The 23288-nt window shown below is 43.6% G+C and overlaps 1 protein-coding gene across 1 annotated transcript; it reads right to left on the reverse strand.

The window, feature by feature from the left end:
* Positions 1 to 132: 132 nt before the first annotated feature.
* Positions 133 to 19092, reverse strand: LAMP1 (lysosomal associated membrane protein 1). Its single transcript, XM_035565563.1, has 9 exons — positions 18931 to 19092; positions 10600 to 10715; positions 9062 to 9275; positions 8803 to 8964; positions 4984 to 5201; positions 3122 to 3244; positions 2185 to 2254; positions 1844 to 2014; positions 133 to 1163 (listed from the first exon to the last, which is right to left on the reverse strand). Exons 1-9 carry the CDS (start codon positions 18965 to 18967, stop codon positions 1024 to 1026), a joined length of 1251 nt encoding a protein of 416 aa, XP_035421456.1. The 5' UTR covers positions 18968 to 19092; the 3' UTR covers positions 133 to 1023.
* Positions 19093 to 23288: the final 4196 nt, after the last annotated feature.

Here is a 23288-nt window from a genome sequence, read left to right on the forward strand (position 1 = left end):
CTCTGGCAGGAAAAAAAAACAAGTTTTAACAATCCCACACTAAGGATAGCTTAGAGCTTCAGAAATAAAGCCAAGCCAAGACTATAGCACTTATCAAGCAAACGTTTTTAAAAGTGATCAGCAACACAAGGATTTACAGAAAAAAAGTGTCTTTATTAGCATTGTTACAGGCAATGCATACATAAGAACTGATCCTTAAAGTGTACAACCCCCCAGCCAAGTTTAAAGCAAGAGAATCAGCAGATTGAGACCTATATTGTACACATGTGCAGTAACAGGATCTCTCTGGACCTTCCAACAGAAGAGACTGAAATCACTTTACAAAAAAATGTAAATAAAAATAACACCCATTTTTTTTTTTTTAAAAAAGGGCCAGCTCCTAACAAACTGGCATAGCATCAAAAATATCAAACAGGGGAGCTGTCCAATCATAAAGAGTTCCTGTAAGGTTTGCGTATTGCGTTCACACCCTGCATATGCCAGGCATCGTGTTTAAAGCTTAGTAATAAAAAATACACACCTAATAGACAAGGTGGAGTTTAGGTAAGTTTCCATTTTGTCAGTTGTTACTGAATTTCTTTAAATGCATCATCAGTATAATTAACATCATCACTGGGTGGCAGCAGTACCAAAAATGAACATTTTTCCCTTTGTTAAAGAGTTCTGCAATTGAGTCAAAGTAAATTAGCAACATCCCTCTCTGGAATCTTTACACTGACATTACCTTACGCCAATTCCAAAAAAAGCACCCTTAAAAAAAACAAAACAACTTTTAGCTGGTTTCTAAGTGGGTAAATATTTAAACTAGTTAGCAAAATTAAACACCAGAATTTTCAGAAGTTATTTCTGTGCATAGTTAAATGCTGCAAGATGATTTCACATTTAATAAAGCAGACTTTAAGAAGCAATTTGCAAGAAAAGGTGTTCCCTTACAATATCAATCTTAGCTCAGGGGAGATAGGTATTTTTTCATCTAGCTTCTTGCAATTGCTTTTCATCTACACTGGATTTTAGTGCAAGTCATTAAATTGTTTGATATCCAGCATGGCTCCTCTTTCTGCCAATCAAATAAGCAATCAAGACAATTAGAACAAGACCAGCAAGGGCTGCACCAACTATTATAGGGATCAGCATGTTGTTTTCATCCAGCTGACATTCTTCCACTGAAGAGAAAAAGAGGGTAGTGTTAGGCACTAGTCCACCAGGCACTAGTCCACTGACAGACAGGTATTTCCAGAACCCCGACTCCTGCTCTCAAGCACACAGATAAAAATTGACCTGAGTTAACTTCTAGCTTAGTTTGGCAACAGCTAGAAGGAAGCCAAGTGCAGTAACTACGATCATTCACAATGAAGCCTTTCTAGTAGTTGTATGCACGCTGTAGAGGTTTGTAAGAGCTGCTTCCCTCTCAAGGGCTGTTACTGTTAGGCACACAGCTTAGCCATGGTAAATCTGTCCAGGCAGACTCCTCCCCTAGCTGTTTTGCTTTAGCCAGTCACAAAGGACAGCATTAACTAGACCTGACAGCATTAACTAGACCTTTACCCCTTTCACACAACTGTCTGAAGACAGTTAGGAAGTAGTGCTCTTCCTTAACTCTTCTCTAGACCATAGGTAACAAGTCCTAGTTATTTCGAGGCTGCTTCTTACAACACTTTTTGCACTAGCCTCAATTCAGACATCTTATCAACCTCTACAACACCTGTAATAGGGCATGCAGAGACTAAGCATAGCACCTACAAATTGTCTTTTGACCACAGACTAATAAATTTATATCAAATTGCAGTTCACAAACCTTAGCGTCATTCCCTCCATCCGCCCTCCCGTAATGTAAACCACTTACCTGCCCCAAATTTGTCTCCATCGACCTTGAAAACCTGGACCTGAACATTAAACACGTTGACAAGGACTTTGTCTGTGACCTGGAGATTCTCCTCCGCACTGCACTTGTAGGAGTTCCCTACTGTAGCTCTCAGTTCGCTCATGCTGTTGTTTGACGCTTCAAATATTGGAGCTGCATAAGAGAAAGTGTTATTACAGAACCCCGAAAAGCAGGAGCTGCAAGGTCATTGAGCTTAAACTTCAAGGCATTTACCCCAACGATTCTAATGGGTTCTCTAATGCTGGCATCCTGTAATGTTTATAGAAGTAGTCACTGAATGTAAGCTTGTTGAAAGTCCCTACCTTTTGCTTCAGAAGGCAGAGTCGTGCTGACACTCACACCTCGCAGGAAGAATTTGTCATTACTTGCATTCTTTAAAAAAAGAAAGAGGGAGACCATTAGTTTTAATTTAAAATAATGACGTACAACAAGCTGTTATGGTTAGGGTTCATTTGTGCATGCATTCAAATGACAGTCCACAAGTGGGATGCTAGCATCCAAAGGGCTTACTTCTAGAGAGAGAAGCTACAGAGGGTATGCACCTTAGGGAAGGCTGCTGGTGGGGAGGGAGGCAGAGAAATGCAGGCTGTTGCTCCTCAGACTGACCTCACATCCACCCCAAAGGCAAAAAAGTCCCAGCTCTGGCTGAGCCAGGCTAGAGCAGTAATCCCACCTGTGCTACAGGGAAGTAACAGGTCAAAGCAATCAAATTTGATCAATCCAGAGATCATCGAATGGAGCCCAAAGCTCTGACAAGCCCTGGATTCAGTTCTCAAGGGCACACGGCTCTAATACAGCATTGGGACTGGGCTGTTGGAAACAGGGTTCCCAGCCATCGTGGGAGACCACACGTGCCCTTTGGACTGTGCACAGAATATTAGTGAGGACTTAAATCCAGCTCCAGACTATCACCATGAGATGAGATGTGTATTTGTCACAGGCTCCTCCTGTGCTTCAGCAGAATTGTTCTGAACTTGTGTAAAAAGAGTGGGCAGAGCACTGGGAAGGAATTCCCGTTCCAAACGAGATGTGTGTACAGGTGAGAAAAGAATGCATACAACAGTTACCAAGAATTAAACCCTCTAAATCCTAGTATTAAAACCAAAGGATTAAAACCAAAGGCATTACTCATTCCCCTTCCCACAAATGGATTTTTTTTTTGCTCTAGTACTTGCTCAGATTAATTTTCCCGCATCAAAAAAACTGCAGACCTTAAATGCTTTGTCTATGGATCCTTACCAATACGAAGTGGAAGATAATCTTTGTTTTCTCAAAAGTCAAATTTAGGAAGGCAGACGCGTTGTCACATTTTCCAGAAGCAGTTGTATTATGTGGTATGAAATTCAGCAAGTCTAACCCCATCTAGGAGAGAAGAGGATCGATTACGACATCTGTCCTTCAAGCAACTAACACACCAGCACGCGATCAGGCAAATCCTAATTTGCTTGTACTCACATGTATGCAATGCTGTATTTGCCTGCCTATTTTACAGGCAAAAGGGCAGACACGTATGCAAGCTAGACCTGGTATAGATGCACCAGAGCTACCATGCTGGCACTGAGAGCAAAGCACATCTTTGCATCCCTAAAGAAGCTCCCTGCAGCCCTGACTGCCAATAACCTGCTGCTTTCTCCACACTAACCTTCTTTGCTCCTAGCAGCACAAGGAAAACATCAGTAACCACCACTACAGAAGGAGCAACAAGCTATAAAATACTGCTTCAACAAGATGTAGAAGCAATCAAGGAAAATGTCTGCAAGGATGGTCATCTTGTAAGCTATTTCGGTTCAAAATGTTTTGGCATTGCCCCCGGTACCTGATTTTACACTGTCCTATATCTGTAGAGGGCTGTGGGTTAAATGCGCTTGCCAATCAAATAGAAACCATCAGCAGCTCTTAGATGTTAAGCCTCACGTGACTTCGGACACCTTATTTAGCACCTCCTCACTGGTCAACAAATGAGAAGTTAGGCAGTCCAGCCGTGCTGGAATGCCATGCTACAGGAAGCAGCTTTGGGAATTTCATACAATTAAGGTGGCTTAAACACAGTTGCCATCAACCATCTACTTACTGTGCAGCAGCACATCAGCAATCAGTGCTCATGATTTTACCCCTCAGTCATAAATAAAAGCAATACATTCTTTTGCACTGCTACATACAGCATTAAGCCCCTAAATCCTATACAGACACCACCCTCCACACAGCAGGTCCTTTATCACTGGGATCCAACTTAGACTACACAAAAGCAGCCACAATTTGTTTGCCCACGGTCATCCACGTTACCTCAGATTAAGCCACAGGATAGGAAAAAAGCTTGCAACCAGAAGGTCCACGCATTAAGCTGGTAGGTTTACTGAACCCTTGGTCATTGTTTCCTGTTGAGGGCCTTCAGCAGTGCCTTTAGGATTACAGCTCGTAGCTTTGCCTTACTGGCTAGTGGGTAAGAGGTTTGCCCACGAGGCTGGCAAGCCGGGCTTCGTAGCGACGTCAGAGGGAAAGAGCCTATACCAAGGCTAGATCTTACCTAAACCATGCAGCACTTTTGTCACTGAAAATAACCATTATTTAAGTAGCTCTTAAGCACTGCAGTTAATCCCAGTACTCTTTGATACTGGCTGGAAGTTAACTAAGTCTTTTGCAAGTGTGCAAGTCCCCTAAGAATTTGTCAACTCCGTCCATTTTTACAGTAGGAATAATTTCCCACTCTAACAGTCATTCCCTGTTTTCATTTGGGTACCCCAGGCCAGATTCCTGTAATTAACAGTTTGCACGTGTTGTTTAGATGGCATCTTTGGTATAGAACTCCCTCTCATCACATTTTTTATAATTTTTAACTGCTTTTGTGGCATGGCCATTTACACTAACTGGATTTGACAGGCAAGTTTAGTACTCTTAACTGAAGAGAAAAAAAAATCTTTAATGGCCACTTTCAGTAGAATACAACTGAGTAGTCACTAGTCTAAACCAAGCTAAGCAATTCAAATAGAGGACAATCATGGATGAACACTGCGAAGAATCAGGATTTTTACAGAAAATAGCCTGTAATAATTTAGCAAGTCTTCGCCAAAGAAGGAATCTTAAGATCTTGAAGAAGAATGTACCTTTTCATCTTTTTTTGGATAGGTGATATTAAGCTGTAGCCCCATGGAGGCAAGCACACAGGTTCCATTTGTACCAGTCACATTATATTTACCAACTGCAGGATTTGGAGGCGATGCAGTTGGTGCTGGGCTAGCTGTTGGAACCTGGCTAGTAGTCTGTTTAGGAGTTGTTGGTACTACAGTAGTAGTAGAAACCATATCTTCAGAGCATTCAGTCTCTGGAGAGAAAGGAAAACAGACAGTCAAACAAAGGCACTGGATGATCTACCTTTTTAATCCTCGAGGGAAAGGAAGACAATTTCAAGTAGTGTTTCCTAAGGGAAGATAATAAAAGCTGAGAAACAATAGCAAAGCATTACTGGAACTATTGGCGTGGAGTTTAAGACACTTAAAACGTCGCATATGAAAATGCCACCTCTGCTGTTATTTGTCGAAGTTCATGGTACCTGCATCTGCTTTTATTCATTTGTCATTTTACTTCACAATCAACTCCGGATAAGTAAGATTCGTATGTCGACAAAGCCAGCCTTCCTGCTGTATAGTCACAGCAAGGCTCAAGTGACTCCCCCTTTTGGACATTCTGGGCACTCGTGCTAGCAGCAGAGGAACAGTTCTTGTGCTCAGTATTAAGCAGTCTCCCAGGAAACACGTAGTTCTCATTCCCTCCTCTCCCCCCCAGTACACTACCAGGTCACGAGGGCCCTACTTCATTATTTTGGCGATACCCACAGTAGCATTAAAATAATACTGGGCCTGTCATCATAGCAGTGCTGTGGCTCTTTTATCCTTAACAAGATGACTTAAGACCCTGTTTCTGATGGCAAGCATTCTGGTATACCCTTTCCATCTGGGTTTTATGTCCACCCTCTCTAGGTCTGCATTACTAGCTACCTACCACCTGAGGTAGGAGGCGGAGTGAAGATGTCTGCCTGCCTTTTCATCCAGTTTCAGCACCAGCTTCCAAGGCAAAAGGAACAGTGGCCTCGTTTGCCAGAGTATTCACAAATACCTGGCAGCAAGATCTCAACACGTTGTGAGAGCCAAGAAGGCTCCTGTGCTGAAGACCTATGCCAAATCCAAAGGTCGCAGCAAAGACATTGCTGCGGCATAGGCTTCCATGTCCCAAGCCAAGGTCATCTCCCTATTTCAGTGATAACTTGTAACTTTATAAGGATGACAGCAACTGGGCTATAAATCATCTCAATTCTGAAACAATGTCTCAAAAGGCCTAGTTCTAAAATACCATCCATATCTTGCAGATACCAGATAACTAGTGAATAGCCTCTGTACTTAAACAGCAGCTTAGCTTTTGATTATAGCTCAGAAAGAGGAACTCTAATCACACCTTCTGAAATCAGACTCCAGCACAGCACACTTTCCTATTTCAACTCCATTTCTGGAAGGTGGAAGTGCAAAGAGAATGTGGATGAATGGAGGCGTGACCCTATCTTCTGTAGGCTTAACAGATACTGCTCAGGTCCCAGAACGTGATAATTTCCTAGCAAATAAAAACAGACAGCCACTTTGATTGATACTTCAATGGAGAATTTCCCTCCATCTGCAAGGCCTCAACATATACCACCTCTTACTGCAGCTGGCAGAGATGGACACACCTATCTCACTTCAAGTGAAAGTTTGCCCTGGGTGGAGTTTTGATACAGTGTTTTTACTGAACTCACTTACAGCATGTCTCCACATCTGTCTTGTTAGTAGGAGCTAAGATATCCTTGTCTTTTTCTGACCGTTACAAAAAAGCAGCTGACAACAGTACTACCAGATAAAATTAGTCTCCTCTTTTCTTCAGAGCTGCAGATAATCATGGCAGTAACCTTAGTCACTGCCAGAAGTTACCATTACTAGCGACGCACAGATGCATTGAATACTGACTTTTCTCCCCTTCAGAGAACCTTGCCCAGATCACCAGCAGAAATATCCTCTAATGAAAGAGCTGCAGGTAAAAAAAAAGTTAAGGGAGAATTCCAGATCTAAAGTTTATCAATAACTAGCTGCCAAAAGGATAGGGTGAAGCCTTAAGCTCAAAAGGGTGGAAAGAACGAACTTATCTGGAAAGAACAAGGTATTTTCAGGACCAAGATTTAAACAAATGATAAAGTAAGGATTCTTTAACCATCTGAATTAAAAATAAAATGAGGAGATAGCCCATTATGCAGTAAGAATTGAAAAAAATACAAAAATCTGGATAAAGCCTCAAGAAAGTAATAAAAAAGAAGGGAACAATATAACTAAAAGAAAAAACCGAGCATGGCAGCATGAGTAACAGTAACGTGGAAATAGAAAAACAAAACAGCTTGAACTCAAACTGAAATGTCTATCCCCAGATCACAGAATCAGGTGTCTTTTCTAAGGATAGCTTCATCAAGACAGTGATACCACAGGATGGAGGAAAGCAACCTTGAGGAAGTGAGTCCGGCAAACAGACATTAGAAGAATCTAAAAACGGAAAAGGAATCAATTAGGAATAGAAAGTAAAACAGATGTTGATAAACTTGTGTTCCAGAAGGAACATCCGCCCCAAATACTGTAGTATTGTCTTACAGCTTAACCAAAGGACTGTAAGAACAGATAAGCGGTGCTGAAAAGTATTAGGCAGTAAGAAGATTTTGTTGAAGTTTCACAGAGATTAAGAAATCAGTTTTTCCCCAATATCACGGCTCATGCTAAAGCCTGCTCATAACTGATCACCTCTCATATTTATCCAGTACACCCAGACAACTGGATCAAGACAAAAAAAGTGAGATTGCTCTGAAGACTGGAGTAATAGAAACTTATTTCTTAAATTACAAATATGGGTCTTTTTTTTTTTTGCTGCAAACTAGTTCATCGAAGGGAAAAGACTGATCAAGACAATGATATACACTGAAACCTGAGGCAGTAATGTGAGGCTAATGTGAGGCAGCCGTAAAAGAACTGCATTATCATGTATCAAGCAAAGTATTTCTCAAAGAGAGGGGACACGGATACTCCTGTAGAACGCAGCTTTTCAATGAATCCATAATATGCCACCACTGACTACCCTAGTTAAGTTGAAATTAATCTCAAAACGAGTGTATAAATGGGATTAATAGCCTAAGAAAGAAGAGTTTCACATGACCCTGAGAAGACTTCTTACTTGCCCCAGCAAGAGACTTACCGCTTCCTAAAATACCACAGACAAACATGAAGAAACACGAACCGAAGAACATTGCCACAGAAACAGAGCACCACGAAAACACCATGAAGTAGTCTGACTTCTAATCATTACAGAAGTGAAACTCTGAAATGCCTTTCAATGCAAGCAACCAGGCCAAAAAGTCATTCTGTGATTGAGGCTGAGTAAACATCGTTTTTACAGCTTATATAAAACCTCCTGTAAGAAGAGTTATGTATCTGTTCCCTACAGACCAGTTCACTACTGTCCTCTGCTCTATAACTGCTTTTCCCCAGAGCACAGTAACTGTTTCAAATTACTTTGGTAGAGTAACTATAAAGTGATCAGATACTTCTCAAAGCAAGATTTTGGCCATGCACCCAGCTGACCTACTGCAACAGGTCTTTACACCCCTAAGCAATTGTGAGCAGAAGGAATGTTCCCTAAAGCCTGTACAATATCCATGGGAACATCATGCACCACCTTCCAGTCGTGGACGCTGACACCCTCAGAGAAAACCTGAGGTCCGTTCATTGCAGAAGATTCTGCTACAGAGCTATCAGAGCTTCAGATCCAGTCTACAGCTGCCTGAATATGATAAATCGGGACTTCAAAAAAAATTATTAGGAAGATTAGTTCCCCAAGTACATTTTCTGCTACAAGATACTTACTGTTTCTGCTGAAAGTGCCATTTGTGGGAAAGGCTTCCAAAGTCACGTTGCTAAAAGTAATGTTCACATGCTTCATAAGGATGTGCTTGGAGTTGATGCATCTGTATTCTGTGTCCATACGTGCCTGAATAACAGATTTTTGGGACGCTTCCATCACTTTTCCTGTGAAAAGATCATATTGCATCAGTAGCTAACAGTTTTTACAGAAAAAATCAGTATTACATCCGGAAGGGTGACACAATGAGAGCAGGAAGTTTACCTTCAGTTGAATTATGGAATAAAGTTGCATCTGACAAGTTGTAGGTGAAAATTAGCTTTTCAACTTGGTACTTATCCACAGTTTTCGAGAAATTCAGTCTTAACAAGTGTCCTGCTCCAAAACTCAATGCTAGAGTTGGCTGAGATGTGTTACCTTCACCACATGAGCTGTGTGGCTCTGTTGTGGCATTTTGTGGAAGAAAGAAGTGTGCAAACTGTAAAAAACGAATACATAATATAACGTATAAACGGGATAATGTAATAACTTCGCCTTACCGCTTTTTAAATATCCTATGAACCCGCTACAAAGCGTACAGCTGACACTCATATGCTATGTCTATTTACATACCTGTATATAACAAGTAGCATGTTATTGGCACTCAGATTTCTAAGAATATTCCTCAGAAATTTGAGGACAAAACGGTACGTCCTCACAGCACCTTAGACTTTCCCTTTAAGCTATGGCTATGAATTTGGATTTGCCGAGTACAGATTCGCCTGCAATCTGGTAAACTCCAGACATGTGAAAGACAGGAGAATTTACGCTTTGCTTCTTGCAGTACAATTGAGTAAGAACAAAAGTGAATGGTACAGTGTACATAGTTTGGCTATAATTCTTTTGAATATATTATATATTGACAAGGAACTTGGTACCTGAGGACAAATAGAACGCTTACTGGAAAGCGTGAGCTGACTGCTCAACAAGAAGAAACTGACAAAAGCATGTGATGAAAGCAGTTACCTCTGAATGCAAACCTGTATAGCAGTATCAGCAGGATTTCAGACCACCAGCACTGAAAAAGTCAACTACACAATACAATTCTGCTCAAATCACACACAGCAAGTGTAAACACTGGCAAAGCAACTGGATGTTTTAATCTCACACTATGACAACTAGAAAAAGGTAATTTTAACAAGGGTGCCTTAAAACATGCAACTGCAATAAGATTATAAATAATTCGCAGTTCTGTCTAGTAGTAAAGATGCGAAAAACAATAAATTGAAAGGCAGAGTATTTGTAAATAAAGATCCTTAACTTTCCAGTAATGGACTTGCTGATAAAAACCTGTAAGCACTGCACTGGTCTGAAGATACACCGAGATCTACAGAGAGATGCTAAGCAGGTCACATGGAAGCTTCAAAGCTAGATGCCAATGGCCATTTCAGTTCAGGTGTAGCCCGTGTAAGTAAGCTGCAGTGACCAAGTTCACCAAAAAGAGACGGGCAGTGTTTTATCCTTTACGGTCACAATGAAAGCCATTATAGCTACCAACAGGACGCGTGTAGAATTCCAGACAAAATTTCACATGTATCACTTGTGGTGGTTTCAGGCAGCTTCAGTCCTGCTGTATAATTACAGGAAGCGTCAGTAATAAAGGAAAAGTTGATGCAACGTGACTGGAAGGATGGAATGTTTACAGCAGCAGTTTTTCAGGCTTGACTATTTGTTCAACATTTGTTTCAGTACCGCACACGTGCAAAAATACCCCACATTTTATAAATGCATGTTAGAGACAAGCAGCGAGCTACTCCCATTACCTGTTTTTGCCCATTGCTTTTGTATTCCACTGAGAAGGCTGCTGTCAGATTAGCAATTATGCAGACTTTGCCAGATGAATCTCTCACATCAAACGAAGAGGAAACCTGTAAAAAGCCTGGTGAGAGCGACAAGGAGTTAACTTGGTGTCACATAAAATTTAGTTTTTGAACCCAAGCAAAGAGACAAATATATACAACTGTATGTTTTGGGAGAATATCCTGAACAGCAGTTGAGTTTAGAAACATTTGCTAGCCTTAACATCACTAACACAGGATATATTTAACAGCCCATTTAGAAAAAGACAAAGCCACCCAAACTGTTGACATGAGAGGTCCTCAGAGCGTAAGAAAAACTTTTAACAACCGTACCAGTCCTGCTGCTCAAGGCAGCAGCTCCACATTCACCCTACACAGCAACTATTTTGCAAGCTGCAGCCAGAGCTGACTTAACAGGTCGGACCCCGCACGCCTAAGGCGCTCAGCCTCCCCCCGCAGCACGCCACGCTGCCTCCACTCCCGCTGTACCAGGACACTCAGCCGCACACGCGCTGAATGCAGCATTTAGAAGGCTTGGACTGACTGCAGATGTTTTGGAGTTACTGCCAAAAATAGCGTGACGGAGCATGCCACCCTTGCCAGGAGAGCTTCTCTTGACTGTCCTCACGCTCCCCGCACTTGAGAGGGGGACGGGGGCCATGACCTTGGCTCAGACAGAGGTTGTTTTCCTGCCTGGTTTAAGCTCATCTCAGACCAAGCGCTGACAAAAGTGGGGCTTCTTCCCTGCTTAGAGCACAGCACAACTGACCTGTTACTGCAGACAGAGCAGGATAAAGCCATGTGAATCGAGGAGCATGGCAGCGTGGACTTACACCAGCCTCCACCTGCAATGAAGCTTCACCTAGGGGATGGCTGCTGGCAGGCTGGATTCAGCCAGAGCACTGGTTATCCCTACTTTGTCTGCAGCGAGTGCCAACCAGACAGTGCTCTTGCATCTGTACTCACACCAAGGTGTTCACATTCTTTATTGCAGAGTATTTGCGTTGTTTCTGATTCTTATTTTGTCCCCACACATCTGAAACAAACCTCACCGCAAAAAGCCTGCACCATTTTCCTGCTAGCACATTTGTCACCTCAAAACCTGAAAAAAAAGCAGTTACAAGGCACAAACCACTCCATTTATCACAAGCAAATAAGCTTTAAAGAGTCAAACATGCTAATCCACTCGACTGCTGACACAGCAAAAAGATCCAGCTGAGGGATTATCCATTAGCTAGCTTTCCAACCCTCAAGAGGTTTTTAAAAAGCAAAGCCCAACTTCAGAAGTTTTTGCCACAGAAGTATCATGTATACAATTGCATTATGACAATTATTAGGAAAAACTGGACTTTTGTCACAGTTTTAGTCAGGCAGAAGGCACTTGAGTTGTAGGAACACACTGGAAACAATTCCAGCAAGTATTTGCCCTGGTTGCTTCCCCTCAGCAACAATTTCCTTCATCTCCAACAAGGGACATACATCTCCCCCAGCAAAGGCGACCAAAACTTCAGTCAGAACTCACACACTTCACCCAGCTGTTCAAAGAGCACAGACCGAAAACCAAAGACAGATCAAAGAAAGAAAATGCTTAATGGATAATGTAGAAAACTGATACTCCAAAACTGCCCTACCTTTGACTTTATGTCCATCTTATAATGCTCCTGAAGGCACATCTTCACAAAGAAAATGTTACTTATTGCAATAATAAAATAATTGATGCTCCTCCACACAAGTTTCCTTCGCATTAAGTTTATGTTTGGAAATCATTTACATTGTACCCGAGCACTTGCTTTCTCAAGAACGGAGCGGCTTACACTTTCTTGAAGATTTCTAGCACTGCATAGGAAGCACTGTGGAGGCAGAAAACAACAGTCCATGGCTGCTTGAGCTAATACTACAAATAGAAACTGTGACAGAATGAAAGTCTTCAGTATGCATGCTGATTCCGTTGTTTTATAGCTACTAAAAATTTTTGGTGATTTTAGAACTAAAAATAAGTGAGTAATAGGCACTACAGAATGAAAAAAGTTTAGAAGAGAATTACAGGGGAAAGAGAAGACTGAAAAACAGCATTAAGAAAAAATTGCTGTCCTAAAGGAAAATATGAGAGTCCTGCCCATTACAGATGATTCAGAGAACAACAAAAGACAATGCAGAGGTACCACAGAAATCACTGAATGGAACACAGAGTCTGGGAACGAACAGCTGACAAATTACCCTCGGCAAGTTTAAGTAATAGAGAACAAGTGGTCTGAACAAATATTAAGAATACCACCTACACAGCTACTAGAATTTTGCAAGGTTAAGTTCACACCATGATACGAAACCCAGTCTGGCTAGCGTGGAATAAACACTATAAAACCCCATTCCCCCTCCAGAAATGTTAGGCAGCTGCTGGATTTGCAGTGTCAGTGATGAGACATGCGTCAGGCATGAGACATCAAGCTATCCTCAATGAAGTGGCAAAACAGGGCCGTTTCCCTGCAAGTAAATTGGCATTCACGAGGATGGCGATCAGAGCAAGCAGTGTAATCCACTGCCATCGTCTTGGGGGCGGGGGTGGAGAAGCATACAGAACAAACTGCGTGAAACATCAAGAATAGAGGGGCACTGAAAAACTAGCAAAACCATAGCAGAGCAAAGCAAGGTACCGAAGACGTTCCTGCCTACTCTTCGCTCCAGCCAGCCAGTTTAAAGCAGAAGAACAGCTTGCCGGGTTTGGGAGGAAAGCAGCTGTTGAGTTTGAGAAGGCTGCTTCAGTGCCGACCAGTGATTAACGCGTGAATCATCTCCAGCCCACAAACAATAAGAGCCTGCAGTCAAAATGTCAAGAATACAGAAAGCAAACTGATGTTGAATCAATCTGCCCTGGGAATATTTCTAATTAAGTTACATAAAGTAATGGTCAACGTTATCACAGCATAACTACAAGTTGAGAACATTGCTTGTACTTCTCATAATGGTACCATTCTTTGCTGTTTACCACAAAAACTGATACAGCCTCCAGTGTCTTCAAGCTTTAAATGCTCTTCTTAATAAACTACAGCATCTTACTGTGCCAGAGCCATGGCAGTATTTCAGATTTATACAGCTGAATAGATCTCAGACTTTTCAATAGCAAGAAGTTTTGTAACATTCATTATTCATTCAGCTGGAAATAGTATGTTATAATATCTAGCAGAAGAATCACCGAAAACGTAGCAGCAGCAAAGAAGTCTCACTTTGTTCAGATGCTTCCTTTGGATTCCAACAGGTTCCTAAAAAAAAGGGCTCCTTACACATTTATTCCAGCTGCACATTTTCACCTGAAAATCATAAGGTATCTGATCCCTTTATACCTCATTTCTGAAGTTATATTGTCATGCATGCAAAACTGAAGGAAAAACTGTTTAAGAAACAACTAGATAGATACATTGCTTAAAATCTAGCATCCATTTCATCTAACACAACTACATCAAAAAAAAAAAAAAACAAAACACCACCAAACAGAGCTTATTAACACTCCAAGAATCAACAAGTCAAAGAAAAAAAAACTTCCTTGGTTATACAACAACTATCTTAAACTCATCTACCACAAAAAAAGTTAAGTTTGTTTTAAACTGAGAACTATGAAGCTAGCAAAACAATTTGGCACATTTGAACAATCTAAATCTGAGCCCTTTTGAATATTGTTCATGGAAAGCTGGGATTCCCCCTTTCTCGACCAGACCAAGATGCTTTCAGGTTTCAAGCTTTTTATGATTTACATCCTGTTAGTCAAGCACAGCTACCCTTAGGCTACTCTCCCTTATAATGGAAACCTATCAAGGGAAAAAGACAAATGCTTTATTTTGCTCTAAAAAAAGCAAGCATGTATTAATGGCAATTGTTTACGCTAGCTGCTTGCAAAGAGGACTTCGGTTGCAATAGTTAATCATTTACCATCTCCAAGTTTTTTTTCTAAAGCCATTGGACAACAAGGATCTCAAGCATGAAAGCTATTTATATATTTTTTGTTACTGTATTCATGTTTCCTGCATAAATATTGTCTGCCTCCCTCCGTGAGGAGAGGACAGCAAGCAGCCAGACCCCAATGCCAGGGGTGTCTGGGCAGCAGGTGCCAGCACCAGGCGGCCATTTTGTATCCACATTGCCAGGCCCTCAGAGCAGGGAGCACCGCTATCCACAGGGCTGTGATCCAAGGAGCAAAGCCATGCTGGGTCTTATCTAAAGGTTTATTTCTCACTGTACACATGAGTGGAAGTGCCCCAGTAATTTACTCACTTGGCTGGTTCGGAAGGATCCTGTCACCTCAGTGCCATTTTGTGAGCAAAATAGTGACTCTGGTGCTTCAGACTCCTAATGTCTGCGCCGGGGAATGGGAAAAACCCCGAGGAGTTTTGCTTCTCTCCTCTAATCATGGCTTCCAATTTAAGCACCACTCCCAGATGGACACCTTGTACAAGTCCTTCCTTGGAAGAGAAGGCAAGATCACTTGCTTAGGATCCAGGATCTACGCTACCTTGGGACAGTACAAAAACCAAAAACTTTAAATATATATATTTAAAGATCATACTACTTACTAACCCTTATGTTTCCGAGGAACAAATGAAAGCAAGAAATCCTTTGACAGATCTGATGCATGAACCACTCTGCCTCAGACAAGATGTTCTTCATAAAACTGAGTTAGAATTTACCTGTCACCAGTGGACTCAGAAGCCTGAGGACAGGATATCAAAAGCATATCAAGAAGAGATAAGGCTGGGCTCACCTCAGCTGCTGTTGGGACATGCTTGAATACAAGCACAAGGGCAAAAAGCAGGAGCAGAGCTTAATTCAAGGTTGGTGGGTGCCTTGGTAGAGAAAATGAGCTATCGAATTCCAGATCCAACCCCAGAAGATGCATCCTTGCCAACTTACAGGGATGAATTCACACAATCTTAGGTTATATTTTGAGTACTGTTGATTTACATTAGGGCAGTAAGCATTTTGTTTCTCAATTCAAATGTGCAGGTGAATGACCTCTCTCTTTATAAACACAAAAGCACAAAGCATTATAAAGGAAAGGATATTTTGCAGCTGTACACTTGCCATTTGGCCAGACAATTGCACAATTGCATCAAGTTTAGTCACATGAAGCTTCTTTACGGTTTACAATCTAGAGGAAGGAAGTCTTGGGATAGCTCTACGGCAGCTGATTACACGAGTCCACCGGGAGGGCTGATACACCATGGCTGGACTCTTCCCAGCATTCGCACAAGTTAATTTTGCACTTGCTCTGGTTAACACTGCTGTCTCACACCACACAACTAACACACCCTTTAAGGTAGCTGACAGCCCCAAACAGCTTTTTGGAGGAAGAAGCACCACTTAAAAAGTCCCCTCAGAGGAGAGGAAATTGGAAAAAAGAACAATCTTGCCTCAGTAAACCACTCTCCTATTCTTACTGAGGCAAGGGAATAGATCTCACTTGTCAGGGAAAGTAAAGCCTTATTAACATATGTAATATTACACAGACTGAATTCTGCCTATTTAAGAAATGAGAAACCACTAAAGGTTAATCAAAGAAAACAAACTGCATTAAAAGCAAGGACTACTGTCCATGCTGCACTGGCAGGGTGCTACTTACACTCTCGCCCTTGGATGTAGAGAAAAGAGTACTGGCAGACGGCATGCTGCCAAGTGACAGGGAAGGCTGAGAAACTGTCACGCTTGGATTGAACAAGATACCACTTTATCTTAATGTCAGATGCACCAGAAACATGAAGGCCTGATTTACCAAAGCATAAGATGCATTTTAAAAAAGTAGGCATGTAACTTAGACTTCAGGTAATGCAATGAAGCATTCAAATAGCTGTTGTAACTACTGCCGCTCACACCCAAAAGGGTCTCCTGCCAAGATTAAAAGAATAAATACCAGGAAATCCAGGATCTCACTAATCTTTCTCAAAGAATTTCCAAATCACGCCTCATTTGAGAGAAAAGAAACCATTGCAGTTCAGCTGAAACAAGCAAAGGAAGGCATGTCTTTTTAGTGAGAGAAACAAGTTCTCTAAGACATGGAAAAGGCTACACTGAAGTAAAAATAGTTAGCTTCTCAATGAAAAATCCATCCTCTCCTTTCAGCAGGGCTCCCCCGTACCTAGAGTAAACTCTTCAGGTTATCGTCTACTACTGATTGGCAATCATCCTATTCACTACAGAACAATCTGGAAAGGGGTTACACAAGAAGTGGAACTTGGAAGTCGGTCTGGACAAGGACCTAAGGTGCATATCTCAAGCAGCGTGATTGGAAACCAGTGGAGTTTTTACCCTGCCAGTCAGAAGAGCTGCACAACCCAAGGCTGAGTAACCTGTCACATGATGACAGATTGGCACTAGCACACGAATTCAGGTCCTTTGAGACTGTGTCAATACACTTAAGGAAGCTATCAAGCAAGCACAGTGGTAAGTGCATCGTTTGATAAAGCAACATTCCGTAAGTTGCACAACACAGCAGTGGTTATACTTTATGAAAACTACTTCATAGTCTCAGTTCCACATAGCTAGTAATCCTAAGACTTCGGAAAACAGTAAAACACCACATTATTTAGTGGCTGGAATTCATTAGTCAAGTTTCTCTCAAATACCCTTTTAAGTTGCTGTTTCCAAGCAGCATCCTGGCCTGTTATCAGGGTGCTTCTAATCAGTACATCCAATGCAAGTACAGACAGCAAAACATGTTGGTAGCAAAGTTTGAAATTCCCCTTCAGACTGAAGTTGTGCAATAGAAACACGTGGATTACGCGTCAATAACCCTGAAATGGCATCGTGGTACCTTTAACTCCCCCCCCCCCCCCCCCCCCGCCAGATCTCAGATATTTCGTTATCCGCTTGCTGATACTGAATCAGAGAGTATGTAGCAATGTCTGACTACACTTAAATTTTGGAAATGTCTTCTCTGCTGTGCTCATGTTTCAGTGAGGAGGAGAACTACTGGTGCTCCAGCACTAGAAGAGCACAAGTGACTCTGTTGGGCATGATACTCAGCACAACTGGCATGTCGTGCTCAACAGCAGACAAGCACAATCTCCGTATTACAAAAGTCAACAGCTAATTTGAGGGAAAGTACTTCATTTCCTTTAGACTCCCTTCCCGGTATTTATCACTATTACTCAAGTCTTTTGCTCATTCCATATACACGTTTTATATTAGCCGGGAAACTCATCAGGAAATACTTAATGCTGACACATGAAGAAATATTCAGCTCAACGCTTGCTACTCAACATGAAGGGAAACTGAAGCAGTAACTAAGGCACAAGGAGGGGAGAAAAATTGGGCAGATATCAGTCTACTGTCCCAAACTCAAAGCACTGCCGAACAATGCTTTCACATTTGACCCACCCCAATAATCCTTAAGCCTCCTGTGATCTTGCGTTAACCTAATCAGCGTTCACCGAGATGACTAAAGGGCTGCAAATGAGGCCAGCTCAGGTAAGGCCATTCTTCTCATCACTACCACCCAAGCCTCTCAGCCTGGGAGGTTACCTGTGACTCGAAGGACAGCGTCTCTATTTGCACCACAAAAGCATTCCCCTGAGATTTTAGGATAAAGCAGTGTGGAAGGACCTAACTACTAGACACTGGCACAAAGGCCTGTTGGTAAGCATAGTTGGTTACTCTGTAGTAGAATGAATTTGTCTGTTTCTTCAACAGCAGAAACAATACGTTTCATATACCGAGAAGTGACAAAGCTAAATGGACAGAACCACATTTATAAGCGCTATTTAAGCAGAGGGAGCCTGTCACAGTCCCAGCAAACGCCATTTGCAGTGTCACTTTAAACCTGCAGACCGACTTCGATGCCAACAGCCGCAATTCTCCATTTAAGCCGTCCCCATAAGCCACACAAAGGATTCCCACTGGGACGCCAGCTCGGTGCCACTCGGGCTGCAGATCCCAACCCTAAAAACAAGTCCGACGGCACCGCCAGCCGCTGTGCTCGCCAGACCAGCTCGCAGCGACGCCTTTCGGGCTCGGTGCAGCAGAGAAACCGAGGGAGCCAACGGGGACGCCGATGTTTGCCACCGAGGAGCTGCCAGGCGCTTTAAGGGCTGCCGCAACCCCGAAGCCACGGCCCCCAGCTGCTGCCTAACCCAGGACCCCCCGTGCTGGCCGCTGAAGCGTCCCTGCCGCCCTCGCCAATAACCCGATAGCGTCGCGTGACGCGGACTCCGCGGCCTGAAACCCACCACCCCCCCCACCCCAGGCCCGGCGCCGCTCCCTCCCCCGAGCCCCGGATCCCCCCGAGCCCCGGATCCCCCCCCCCAGCCCTACCCAGCAGGGCGGCCGCCGCCAGCAGCCCCCGCGCCATGGCCGGGAGCGGGGGGCGAGGAGCAGCAGCAGGAGGAGGAGGAGGAGCGGGAGGCAGCTGCGCACGGCGCTAGTCCCGCGGGGTCATATGACCTGCGGCGTCACGCGCCCCGCCCAGGGGGCCTCACGTGACGGGGGGGGGTCTCGCGAGAGGGGGGTGGGGCTGTAACGGTCGTAACGGCCCCAACGGCCGACCTCCCCCCCCCCCCCCCCCCGAGGAGGGGCTGCGAGCTGGGACTGCCCGGCCTGGAGAAGAGGAGGCTCGGGGGGGTCTCATCCATGTCTGTAAATACCCGAGGGGAGGCTGCAGAGAGGACAGAGCCGGGCTCTTGTCAGAGGCCCTGGGCACAAACTGGCCCCCAGGAGGCTCCCTCTGAGCACCAGGAGCACTTCAGTGTTGTGCGGGTGAGGAGCCCCGGCACAGGCTGCCCAGAGAGGCTGTGGGGTCTCCTCCTTGGAGGCCTTCCAAAGCCGCCTGGAGATGGGCCTGGGCAGCCTGCGCTGGGTGGCCCTGCTGGGGCAGGCCTTGGGGTTGGACCAAGTGACCTCCAGGGGGTCCTGCCAACCTCAGCTATTCCGTGATCCTATCTGGGGACTTTTTGCAAGCTGCCATATGTCTTATCTCTTTCCTCACAGCCCTCACAGAATGTGAGTTACATGAGGCCCAACCAGCCTTGCCAGCTCCAGGTGTTAACCGTGGTTCTCGGATGAGGTGTGCAGCCCTGGGATCACTGTGTTAAAGGGAAAGTGGTAGAGCTGGGTGAGAAACACCTTTGGCCTGCAACAAAACACACCTAAGGTCTGTGTGGCCTCCAGAGTGTTTCTTGCCACTGAGTTTAAAGGCAATCTAAGGTGGGTACAACCATCTTGTATAGAATAAATCCAGTCCCAGCTGTACAAACTCAGTGGAAGTTAATGATCTGTTATCTCTGAAGTGATGCATCGATGCCTGTGTAGACAGACAACCCGAGTATCTGTTCCAGTCCAATACAGGGACCACTAATGAGTTGTCTCTGTATGACTTGTCATGCAGGTAAAATTATCTGTAGTTTCACATAGCTTCTGACATTGCCCAATATCTTTATAAACAGGAATCTTAAGAAATCCCATGCCTTATTTTTTGGAAAGAAAAAAAAGGTGGTGGTTTTTCTATTGATATTGTCAGATGTTAGTGTAGTATAGAGATACAGAGCCCAGCCATTCGATCACTTTGTAATTCAATGCAATCCAATGCTCTCTCTTATCTAAGCTGTTAAGGATATAGTTTCTCCACCTGAAACCTTAGAAGTATTTATTTTACTATTTCTTGTGCTATTAGAAAGTGCCAATAGCTGCGCGCTGCTGCTTTCTCCTCATTACAATGTACTCCAGGTTAGTCAGCTCAGAGATGGAACTTTATGCTCCCAAGATGCCTTTGTGCATTTTTACTTAGGACCGACTGGAAATGCAACGTAGCTACCACCAGCTGCTGAAGTCAAGTGCAGTTGTTCTAAACCAGATGACCTTTCCCCAGTGTTTGTCTCGTTTCACTTACACTTCCTATTTCCACAAAACATCCTAGAGAGGATTATCAGCTCTTAAGTGTGCCTTAGAGATCTGCCTTTCTCTTTCAACGATGCTACTATAAACAGACCTTTCTTTATACCGCATTTTTTCTCTGTGCCTTTTTAAAGACAGAAACACTTCATTTTTCACTTGCTTTTTCCTGCAGCACTTGGAGCAACGTTTATCCTCACCACACGTTACCAAAAGCAGAAGTTAGCTTTAAAAGCGACGCAAGGAACAGCTCTGGTCAAGTGCTTCAGTGAGTCATTTGCAGAGGAGTGGAGGTGGGACATGGCTTGTTCCAGTTTTTTGATCGCTGCTTTTGGAACCTGCACTGGGAGTGGAGGAAAGCCTGTGGGCTACTCAAAGCCTGCCAGAAAACAACAAAGAGGGAGGCCCAACGGCACGCTTAAGCTCGCTATTCAGTAGCCTTCCTCTCTACTGAAAAAATGGTAGGCATTGATAAATTGAGAGATTTCCTGATGAAACGCATCTTACGCAAACGCTGCCATCAGCCTCACTGCTCAATTACTTGTTGGCCAGCATCAGGCAAACTTGGTAGCAGGGTAGGGTACAAGCAAACATAAAATTAGGGCTTCTGTGAAAGCCGGTATACAGACAGAGCCCAGAGATCCCAGTTAGCGCTGTCACTGCAGGAACAGCGGTCACGCGTTGTGTTTGAGCTGCTGACCAACGTGCGTGCAGTTCTGCATCAAGCATGGTGTGTTTCGGGCGCTGACGAGCCACGGATGTGGGGTGGCTGCCTACAGGGAAGAGCATGGGGAAATGCTGACAGGATCTGGGAGACTGGTGAGTACAGTACAGCCTACTCTGCACAGTTCAGGCAGAAAATGAACAGGGAAGGCAGAGTACAGGTTGAGAATTCTCACCGGGAAAGGATTTCCATGGAACATGGCTCCTTCTTTCCCGTAGCTTTTTGCTGCCTATTATCAGACTTCACAGGGTTATTTTCCTTCCAGAGAGATTCAGCTAGGAATAGATAACCGAGTTTATAGTACAGAGTCCACTCTCCCTAGCACACCTGTCAAAGATCAAACACGTACAAGTAGGTCTACGTGCGTACCAACACTGAAGTTGCTGAAAGGTTTGTGATTTATTTTCAAAGACACACAGCACAAAGGGATTCACCCCCAGGCTGGATTTCCAGATCCAGGTGTGTGTGTGGCCTTGTGCTCCTCTGCATTTTGTATTTCAGGGGAAGGAACACCAAAATCCTCAGCTCAGAACGGAGCTTCAATGGAGTTAACACCAAAGGCAGAAGGAAAGCTGGAGCAAACCGAAGGAGTTAGATAGTAAACCCAGGTCCAGACAAAGTAAGAGGGGGGAAGCTAAAATACAGAATGAGGACAACAGGACACAAGGAGTGGGCAGGAAGAAGGCAGTTAGTGGCTGGTAAGGAATGCTTTAATTGCCAGACTCAGGAAGAACCTACAACTGTCAGCCATCAACCTCCATTCTCATACTCATTTTCCCTCAAAAAACCTTGGGATGGAAAACTGCTTTTTAAGTAGATGTAAAATATGTCTGGATGACTTAAACTAAAGGTTGAAGTTTAATTCAGTTTAACTGAAAGGCTTTGGTTAAGAATCAGATACCCCTCGCTTGTATCCCAGACTCCTGCTTTTGTCATTCCATACAAGGGAATCACTACTCAGTTTGTTCCAAGGATGCTGAATTGCCACGATTCAGGCTTTCAAGACATTTCCTACTGAGCGTAGATGCACTGCAAGGGAAATCTGTTACCCTGCTGCAGCCTGATGTCTTCATCACTAGGTGATCTTCCAAGAAGAAATTTTTAGCAGCATGATCCCTGCGGGCACAAATACAGCCGTGGGACACAGCAAACCCAACAGCCAGTATCAACTCAAAGCTGGTGGAGACAGGGTGCTCAGCCAAATTCTATCACCAGCAATCAAAAAAACAACCAAAAGCAGCTATCTCAGTATGAAACAGCGATTACCATGCTGACTAATAAGCTAACTGCTTTTCTGTTCATTCAGCACGCACAAAATTCCAGGAGAAATTTGAGGAAGCCGAACAGAAAACAAGGGCCTGAGAACAAGAGCCATGGCCACACGGCCTCTCAATCTCTCCCACAGCTTTTGAACCTCTGAAGCCACTTTCAGACCAGTTGTGTTTGGGGGGTGAGGGAGTGGGGGGAGATTGGCAAATGGATCACAGAGAGTAAAACCAAGGCTGATGGTTTTCTGTTAGCAGTATTCCGCAATGCTGCTTCTTGAGGTTATTTATGGGGAAAGCTGGGGAGAGTACAGCCAGGGGCAAACAACATATATCACAGAAAGACTGCCATCATTATTTCTACTGCTCCTGGAACAACCCATTTGTAATTGCTATACCAGAGTAATTTGGCCAAGGAGTTCTAGGCTATGGCAATTAAGAAGAGTTGCAGATCTCAGCACTTTTAATCAATTAACATCACTTAGTAAGGCAGAATCAGTCCATCATCTTCAGAATAGCACTGCTGCTCTTAACATATTGTTTAAAACTATTGGACCAGGGAGTGCAGCACACGTTCATTGCTTGGTATCAGTTACTGTCTACTACGGCCAACTTTCTATGTGGATAAAGCGTCTGCCCATCACATTTCTGTGAAGAGTACCTTCCTTTTTGTTTTAAAAGCCTTGAAAGATGGAGCTGACTGGCTTACACATGCCTGGAAAATCAGTTACAAGGCGAGTCATAATTAATGCCAAAGAACGTACTGCATAAATTAAGAGCCACATTCTCACAAAGGC

Source organism: Cygnus atratus, chromosome 1 (assembly GCF_013377495.2).
Source record: "Cygnus atratus isolate AKBS03 ecotype Queensland, Australia chromosome 1, CAtr_DNAZoo_HiC_assembly, whole genome shotgun sequence".
Taxonomy (NCBI): domain Eukaryota; kingdom Metazoa; phylum Chordata; class Aves; order Anseriformes; family Anatidae; genus Cygnus; species Cygnus atratus.

Excerpts from the sequence above, each read along its gene's own strand:
- LAMP1 (XM_035565563.1), bottom strand. The coding sequence starts at position 18,967 with ATGGCGCGGGGGCTGCTGGCGGCGGCCGCCCTGCTGG. Across the intron at positions 9,276-10,599 it reads AAAGCAATGGGCAAAAACAG|TTTGCACACTTCTTTCTTCC; the intron begins GTAATGGGAGTA and ends CGTTTTTTACAG. Across the intron at positions 2,015-2,184 it reads TCTGCCTTCTGAAGCAAAAG|CTCCAATATTTGAAGCGTCA; the intron begins GTAGGGACTTTC and ends TCTCTTATGCAG.